The sequence below is a fragment of the Anneissia japonica genome, unplaced genomic scaffold (genome assembly GCF_011630105.1).
Source record: "Anneissia japonica isolate Jap-2015-1 unplaced genomic scaffold, ASM1163010v1 scaffold699_len907043_cov185, whole genome shotgun sequence".
In the NCBI taxonomy this organism is placed as follows: domain Eukaryota; kingdom Metazoa; phylum Echinodermata; class Crinoidea; order Comatulida; family Comatulidae; genus Anneissia; species Anneissia japonica.
In genome coordinates, this window is record NW_022722982.1 from 432,705 (window position 1) to 442,217 (window position 9,513).

Genomic DNA, 9,513 nt, shown 5'->3' on the forward strand with positions numbered 1-9,513 from the left:
AAATGAGAGTCTGCATTTGACAATAAAAGCTGTACTTCAGAAGGCATACTATGTTGGAATAATTTACTGGTATTTGTCTTCAACAGTCACTCTACAGTATTTTATACTTAATAATACTGTAGCCAGAGCCATAGTCAACATGTGGCAGACAATGCACTTGCCTCATCTAAAATTCACAACTTTCCTCAGATACAGTGGCGGCACCAGCGGGGGCAGAGGGGTAAAGCCCCCCCATCGGTCTGAACAAGCCCCCACCCCCACCGGCCAAAGCTCGTCGGGCAGTTGGGCCGAAAAGAAAAAAAAAAAAATTGGCCTAATTTTTCCATTACAGCCATTTCCGGCCATCTACTAGTCTAGAAATTTTACAAATCTCGTTTTTGGAAGGGACTTCCCCTCCCATACCCACGCCCGGCTCGGGCCTTCGACTATAGTTACAACCATAAATACTTAGCCCCCAGTCGAACATCTTAGCCCCCTCCCCCATAAATTACATCCTAGAGCCGCTCAGATATTGTGGTTTTCCACAACACATAACTTTACTTTAAAAACCCCAATATTTAGGTTTGCAGCAATGCTTTTTTCATCTCTGGCTATGGCTCTGGTAACATGTCCCTCTTACAGCAGCAATTTGGCCTGTGTTTAGTTAAATGTCAAGTACATGCTGCAAACCATGCGGTACAGTCACAGCATTCTCAGTACGCAACAACAAAAGGGGAAACCCCAAGCCGCAAAATTTAGTCAACGGCCATTACAGTAATTTTAGCACTAGACCTATCTGTGACACTGTGGCAATTTTCACTTTGAAACTTTAAAGCTATCGCGAAATGGAAAAAAATGTCTGCTTAGTAATCATTTATTTAAATAAGTAAATGTACTAAAAGAAAATAAAACAAAAATACTTACTAAAAATAAAATTTGGTGACCTTCGACCTAATACGTACCTAAAACATATGTTATGAACGAACATACAATGTTACCTAGGCAACCAATTAGCGTTCGTGTACGAAATTATGCATACTCAGCTTTGTGTAGAAAACTTGATCAGACGAGTTTTCCCACAGGAAAGCGATTATTTTGAGCACCATCTGTAGCTCTTCATCTCGCTCAGTTCACATGGTTTTAGATTATAACAGCCCAGTATTGACTCAATCAACGTTGCTGTTTAATGAAAATACTTTGCATATGGTTTGTTTGTTGTTATAGTAGTAAAATAATAAGCAGACAGAAAGTGACAAATCTCTTTTTATTTATGGTGGAAAAGGGGTGTTTGTTTTGAATATTTTCTGGGGTTTTGACACCCAACGTCGATACGAGGCGTACGTAAAACCGAGGGTTCGTATAACTGGGGTACGTAAAAACTAGGTTCTGCTGTATAATATTTTAGTATGTTAATAAATAATAAGTTTGTTTGGTGGTAGTTTCCTACTATTTATTTCTTGTCAAAATTGTTAAGTACACTATCCTTAGCTGTCACATGTGGTTATTATCCATCAATGCCTGATCTGATTTTGGTAGCTGTGTGCAGAAAGAGGTCGTATAGAGTTCATCTATTCACAGTCCAGTACACACAACGTACACGCTGCCTGCTATGTAGTGAAACTTTGTATTTTTTGTCGCTTTCTAGAAAAATTCAGGAGTGCTATTCATTGCTCTCCTCGCATAATTAAGAGGAGCGCGATAGAGCGCCTGCACGATCACTCGCCTTTTAAACCAAGGTCTGGAGTGCGGAATATTATCCTGCCACACGATTGATGGAGAATAAAACTTGATACTGTAATACAACAAATGGCTAGGCTTTACTTAAATCGTTATTTAATAGAATTTTTAATCACTAAACTGTAATAATATGCCTATTACTGTAATTATTTGCCTTTTTATCTGCCTTTTTCTGCGCTGATTTTGGACGAAGATCAAAGTTATCGCTGATCGATGAACTAACCTATCCTAGTCTTTATCATAGGAATCATAGGCCAAAGGGACATATTTTCTTGTAATTATCACATTGTCAACCTTCATGAGGCTAGGAAAGCACACTGGCTAGACCTAGGCATATTTTTTATGTCGATACAAAATTTAAATTTCCAAAAATAACAACGTGCGAATATGGTGATAGGGTCCCAAACCGCGAAAATTACCACTTTTACAGTAGTGTGCTGACAAGCCATTGTTTACTTTCCTTTGTCATGTTGCGGACAGTCTCTAATACATTACAATTATAAAATCTTCAGGCTTCATAAAATAAAACAATAAATTTTGTACACCTCAAGTAAAGCAGGATAAGGGGAAGGTTGTGACCTTTGTCAACTTACCTGCAGTGCTAAGGGATACACTCTGACCAGCCTCTTCTATTCCCTGTATGAACGCCTGCCCCATGCTCTCTGCTACACTCTGCACATTGGCAACAGTATCAGTGGTCGTATGGCCTTCAATAGTGGTAGTGATGGGAGCTGTCAGATTAGCAGAAGCATTTGCCAGTAGTTGCAGAGTTTGAGTGATGTCCATATCAACATGGTCCTGGGTCACAGTATGGGCATTTCCTTGCACTACTGTCAAATATAAAGTATAGTCTAGTTATTACCTCATTACCTAATTTCAAGCATTTTAAAATGGGTACGATGAAAAGCCATATTATACAAATGGGTAATCTAGGCTTCTTAATTAGCGAGATACGTGCTATTGAAGTTTGAGCTAATTAGAGATACCTTTTTCAAAAATTTAAGTGTTAAAATTACAATCAAAATTACAATTAAAAAAGACAATAAAAACAGAAACAAAAACAAAGAGTGCTGCCAACCCAGGATAACCAAAAGTACACAAAAGTGCCACTATCTTGTGGCTCTCCAAGGCACTCAACACACAGAAAGCAACACAAAAGATATAATAGGTATCATTTAGAAAAATATAAGATTAAAAGAAGGTAATACAAAATAATATTGCAAGGGATCTCATAATTATCAAGTGACCACGATGCAAAATCAGGATCAAACAGGCACAAATGGAATTAATAAATCTCAACATTTAAGTTTAATGAAATAGTTGCTCAAGAAAAGCAAGGAGCATCTGACTTCATCAGGGAGGGAATTAAAAAGTTTACTAAAATGAATATATGGGGAAAATTTGTAAGCATCGGTACGAGCGAACTTTTCAATTCAATAAACTTAAGTGATGTAACATGACGGCAAGTAACTTGAATATTAGTAACATCAACATGATAAAAGATAAATGAAGGATCATGAAACGTTCGTGGAGTGATGGAATAGTATATATCCGAAGTCTGTCAGAATAAGGCTGTTCGTTCCACGGCCCGCCAAAGTACGCTCTAGCGTAATGACGTTGGATTTTTTTCAAGGCTTGAAAAATGACATTATAAGGTAGCCAAGCAGGCACTGTGTATTCAATTATGGGACAGCAAAAGAGCAAAATATAGCAAAGAGCAAATTACAGATCCTACCTTGCATGTTAACTGACCATATCTTGGTAAATATAGGACCTATTTACTGTAGCTGATTTTGGTGTCATTTTAAAGCTACTTAGTAGCTCTATAATTTTTTGAATAAATGCTAACTCCTCAAATCAACTACTAAAATAGTTTCTATCAGATTAAAAAGTTCAAAGTTGAATAAAAAAAAATATCTTTTTATTTTCTTCAAAATCATGCTAGAAGTACATTATAATGTAAAAAAGCTTCCCTATAAGTTTGGCGATGAGCGCTTTAACGGTTCCTGACCAATGAGCAATTATATATGGTATGTCCATTCGAAATTGTGCTTTTTGTATATATTAACAGAGTACTTTTATATCTACAGTAGTGTAAATAACAGTAAACCAAACTTTTTTACTGGTATGAGAAAATGAAGTTAGATCACTTAGAAATTCAAGGTTGAAATTTCTTGGCAAATAGTGGTGGTGCTAGTGGGGGAAAATATCTTCAGCCTCTTTAAGATTGCAAATAACTAATACTTTGTAGATGCTGCTTTTGCCCATCGATTAGTCTAGACACATGTACCCCGGGTAACCTCCTGCTTGTTTTAACAGATGACAGTACAGAGTTCATTAGAGTTCACATGCTAATTATGTTCACTGGTTCTTCTTTCTTTCCCTGGTCCTCAGCAGATCCCAGCAAAGAAATAACAAAGTGAAAAACAATTCATTGAAACAAAACAAAAAACATGGTTGTGTCCTTGTGTCAGAGAAAACTTCTTTCACCACGATGAGACAAGTGTGCCTCTTGAAGCTCTAAGTTGCGGCCAGCTGACGGACTGACGAGTGGTCCGAATCAAGGGGTTGCAGGATCCGGATCGTGCTAACCGTTAGCTGCCGTGCGTCCATGCGAGAAAATCCCAATCCGGATTCCAAAAATACGACGATCGAATCACTGGCCAATAAGCAACTGGAAATTGTACACGCGTACGTGTGATTGGTTGATGATAGAAACGCCCACAACTTGCTAACCGATAGCGCTTGTTAACCGTTAGCGGTATCCAGATACCGCTAACGGTTCGGGCGTTCTCACGCAGGTGCTAGGGGTCAGCGCTAATGGTTAGCTCCCGATCCGGATACTAGGGCTCTTGTGAGAACCAGGCTCAAATTGTACTTTTAGACTAGAATACTAGAGACTGGCAATCAAAATATCGTCATTTGGATAGGCAAATTATTATTTTAATTTTTTTATCAGACGACCTCGTTTCCCAATGAATTTTAACCTTGAATTTTTAAGTGATCTTCTATTTTCTCATACCACTACTGTATATAAAAATATTAGGGTTAGGGTTAATTTGGTTTACTGTTGTTTTTACTATACAGAAATACAGTGTTAATAATATATACAAAAATTGCAATTTGGAATGGACATGCCATATATAATTGCTCATTGGTCAGAACTGTTAAGAGCGCCCATCACCAAACTTATAGGGAAACTTCCTTACATCATAATGTACCTCTAGCATGATTTTGAAGGGAAAAAAAAGATATTTTATTTATTCAACTTTGAATTTTTAATCTATAGCAACTATTTCAATGGCTGATGTGAGGAGTTAGCATTTTAGAAAATTATAGAGCTACTCAATAGCTTTAAAATGACACCAAAATTAGCTCAATAGGTCCTTTATTTTCCGAAATATGGCCAGTTAACGTGCAAGGTATTGCTAATTAGCTCAAACTTCATTAGCACGTATCTTGCTAATTAAGAGGCCTAGATAACAAAATTTTCATTTCTGAAACCACATACCAAAATTTGAACAAAATCCGAGAGACTGACACTTTTTTACTCAGCAATTGCATCGTGATAGGGGAAAAAAGTACTATCATTCAACCTACATCATAGGGGTGATGTTTGAAGTTATTACCCGCTTTTTAACCAATCAGATGCCTGGAATCTATGCATGCAGTATATAATAACAGTTCTGGTTTGGAGTGAGCAAAAATTCGTGAGGTAAAATGCATAATACACCAACCCCCAAAATTTGGAAAATAGTACATCCTGGTAAAAAAATCACTGGCGTTGTAAAATGCCGCTTAAAACTTTTGCATTTTTGAATATCAGCAAGATCCCCCAGGAATGAACTTAATGCAGCTGTTGAAAATCTCGATAAGTCACTCACCCAATGAAAGCCAGCTTGCTTAGGCCATTGGCCTTGAAACTTTTCTAGGTCTAGCTTACGTAATACAGAAAGATCGAAAAAAATCGATTGAAAATAATATGATATAAAGAATAAAATAATTAAGGTATAGGACTGTAATACCAGATTGAATAGCAATGAACGATTCGAGCAATCAGCCTGCTCAACTTCTGTTGAGGTAAACATGTGTGGTGTGGTGATTTGGGGATATATTTTTAATAATTCAACACTCACTACACGCATGCATGGAGCAAGTATTGTTTGTATAAATACTGTATTGTGATGTGTAACAAATTGTTTTTTTCTAAAAATGCCTCCAGGATAATGCTCAATGCCTCCGACTGCCTGCTGCACACTTTTCACAGCCCTGTCTGTGAGAAGCAGCTTTGTCTCCTCAGAATATATTGAAGCCAAAATCAACTTGGCACCCAGGAAAAGGGCTCACAACAAATGGTAGTACTGTAGTGGTACATATTTTATCGTATACAGCTTCAATTATTATTAAAAACTGAAAAAGCAAACACCATATGCACAACTACATGTTCAGCATTAACATTCAATAAGAGTAGAAGCAAGTGAAAACTGTTGGCAAGCACTATTTTTGAGCTTATTTGTTTACAAGTATCTAAAAATGCCAGTGACTACAAAAATTCTAAACTTAGCAAAGGGCTAACAACATACCACTAACAGATGTCATACCCTGCGATGGGTCATGAATAGGTTCTGTTTCTTGCATAGCCACTGTTGCTACCTGCTCTGGCACAGTCTCGACTACCTGGTCTGCAACTTGGACAGTGGTTACAGGCTGGTCATCACTAGCCTCTGTGACAGTTTCCTTGACCGGCTCTGTAGGCACCTGTGACTCTGTTACTACTTCTTCAGCTGTGTGCATCTCTTGTTGCATTTGGGCTACAACTGCACCTCCTTCAACAGATACTTCATTTTCAACTGCTTTTTTACCCTGACAGAAATAATGAGATACACATTGCATTGTACAATGTTACTGCCAACCAATGACGAAAATAGGTGCACACTGTTTTGACCTTTAAGATGAAGTCAGACAGTGCATTATGAGACAGCCTGATGTGATATATTGTCGGGGACAGTCTTAGGTTGTCATGAGAATATTAAACATGTTTACGTAATGTACAAAGTAAAACAAGATACATACTATGTTAATCAGCTTTGACATAATTTAGTAATTTACAATAAGTTAAATTTATATAACACAGTTAGCATGGATGTTTCTTCCATTAGTTATGTCAATGCAGGACCCGTAGTGTGACTTAATTTGTGGAAGGTTCGTTTTAGTGGAAAGTGGAACCTTTGGCTATGATCTCTGATACTCTGAAGAACATTGTAAATATATCTACAAATATCAATTCTTCGTTTTAAAATGCGGACCTTCTCCAGTTTTTGGGAAATTTGTCGTAACCCCCCATCACACTGCAATGTTACCTGTTCTGCTGCCTGGGTTGTTGAAGAGAGCTCCTGATTGAAGTTCTGCAGATATGTCTCCAGTACATTCATTGAAGCAGGATCAACACTGGGGGCATCACCTGCTACCACAGTTGCATCACCACCGCCCTCCATGGTGATAAGCTAAGCAAGCACAACACACCTGTAGTTGCAACAAATACAGAACAAAAGATGCAACAAGACAAACGTAAACAAACCAATAAACTTCCTTTACAGATGTAACAGGTAATTCAAATTTTAATATTGAAATTTCATTTTGTACAGTATACGATACCACTTCGAGGGTGACAAAAACTCAATTCGCTAGTAGCCAGTTTTTAAAAATAATTCTCAACCAAAACAGCCATTAGACATTAAAATGAGATGCACTGATGATATTTCTGAAAGCAAACAGGTCATTACGATAACATTTTGTGCTAAAACTTGACTATGCACTATTGAAGGTCGTCAAAAACCTCTAAATATGGCAATTTTTCAACTTCTTGTAATGTGTTATTTGTTATTTTAACGCAGTGGATCTATCTAATCAATCAATGATTTCGTGTTCTCATCTAATACGTAAAATACATTTAATTATGTGTGTAATTTTTTAAAGAATGCACTACATGGGTCGCTTTGTATGTACAGAGTGATCTCAGTAAGTGGTGGTTTAACCCCCTTAGGCTACAGTAGGCCCAGATCGTAAGTCCGCTAGGCCTTCGTAATATTTTCAACTTTTGTGTTTATATATTTAGAAAACTTTTAAAGTACCTCGTTGGTATGCTAAATAATGTTACTTTAGAGCGAGCACAGATGCCTCAAAAAAATTATATTTTAAAAAGACGGTGGTTGCGACGATGTTTTTATGATTTACAAACATTAATGATTTTCGCCCTCTGAGACTGAGATGACCTCTGTATAATTAATTGTACATTTTACTTACAATATTAGCACAGTATATTATAATGTAATAAACATCAAATTATTAAACCAATGACACCTTGCTGGGTTTTTTTTAATTGTTTTTTTGTAAAATATACTAGGCCTAGACTGTAAAAACTTTGGAAAGGTCAGTATCATTTTTTTCTTACTGGCCCTGCTGGCCTCTAAGTTTTGGAATTAAGTTTTCACCCCTACTTTTTTATTTTTATTATAAACAATCTATTTAGGGTAGGCCTAGTACTAGCCTAGGCAGCAGCTATTGGCTAAGCCTAGTACTAGGCCTACACTAGGGCCCTTAAAACTCTTGTCTTGGGGACAACACAAAACTAGGGCTTTTTTTAAAACACATCATAAACCTAGGCTAGGCCAACATACATAGGCCAAGACCTACATGCATGGAAATATTACAGAGTTAAGCTGTCATCAAGGTGTTAATATGTACATTAATTCAAAATGCGGGACCAAACAGCAACAACTCAACAGGTTTGTTTTCATGCGAGATTCCCTAATATTTTCAATGTGGTAAAATTGTAAGTGGAAAGCTAGCTAAGCTAGCCAGTAAACCAGGAGAGGGAGGCAAACAAAGAACGGGCGGGAAGCACGCCTCCAATAACAGATTTTTCTAGCCTATCCTGAGACAAAATCGATTGGGGGCGCGAAATAAAACACCGCCACCAAGTCTCAAATTCTATAAATACACGTTTAAAACTACAGTTTACTGTTAAACATAGTGTTAAGTGAAAATATAGCTACTGATTGAGCAATTTTAATGCATACCTTAATAGAAAACTATCAAAATTGTACACATGCTACTTTACCAGCATACCAATTATGATGCGTCCTTTTCCCTATGCTAGGGGGCGGGCTATGAAAATTTCGCTTCTTTTTCTATAAAAGAACAAATGAAATATACTTACGAGCTCAACTAACTTGAAGAGTAAGAGTTACTTGTTTAAAAAAATGGTGGATTGAGTTATAAAACGGTCTGTATAGCGACACAAATTGCTGATAATTGTACGGTTTACACACCCAGAAAAAGCTTTTTAGCGCCTACAATATGGCGTTCCCTACTACGCATGCGTCATCCTTTATGCTAAATAGTTGTTCTTTCATCCTGTCGTTTTATAGTAATTATAGCGCATCTAGCTATTACTTTCCATAAAACGATTGTTTATCAAAGTCTTTTCATAAAGGTCGTCTCTTCTTCGTTAGAATCGCAATGTCGAAGCTTTGCATATAATATATATATTATTAATTCAGTCTGAAGAAACCATGGACGTTTAACAATTTCATGACCATTTTAGAAACCGTATTTGTTTCATCGGTAGAAAAAAATCTCTTTGAATTAAACAAATCTTGTTATTTCATAAATATATTATCATCTGTGATAACCAACACAATAAAAATAATAAATTCTGAGTTATAACTTTCATTTTGTTCCTGATGACGAATATCGAATAACAATGGCGTGTCTTACTTAATGGAGTTTTTAATT

General features: G+C 36.8%; 1 protein-coding gene across 5 annotated transcripts in view; it reads right to left on the minus strand.

Annotated features, from left to right (window-relative positions):
* LOC117112037 (zinc finger protein 143-like) overlaps nt 1–9,101 on the minus strand; it is a 15,454-nt gene extending 6,353 nt beyond the window's left edge. Inside the window, exons 1-4 of one of the 5 annotated variants that reach the window (XM_033255090.1) lie at nt 8,936–9,101; nt 7,077–7,239; nt 6,300–6,579; nt 2,310–2,543 (exon numbers count right to left, since the gene is read on the minus strand). In XM_033255090.1, coding sequence (XP_033110981.1) covers nt 2,310–2,543; nt 6,300–6,579; nt 7,077–7,211 — 649 coding nt within the window. In that variant the 5' untranslated portion in view covers nt 7,212–7,239; nt 8,936–9,101. Of the gene's footprint in view, nt 1–2,309; nt 2,547–6,299; nt 6,580–7,076; nt 7,240–8,409; nt 8,605–8,795; nt 8,898–8,935 lie in introns of those variants that run through there. The other 4 variants (XM_033255086.1, XM_033255087.1, XM_033255088.1 and 1 more) reach the window with 4 other exon arrangements.
* Between the last annotated feature and the right edge of the window lie 412 nt (nt 9,102–9,513).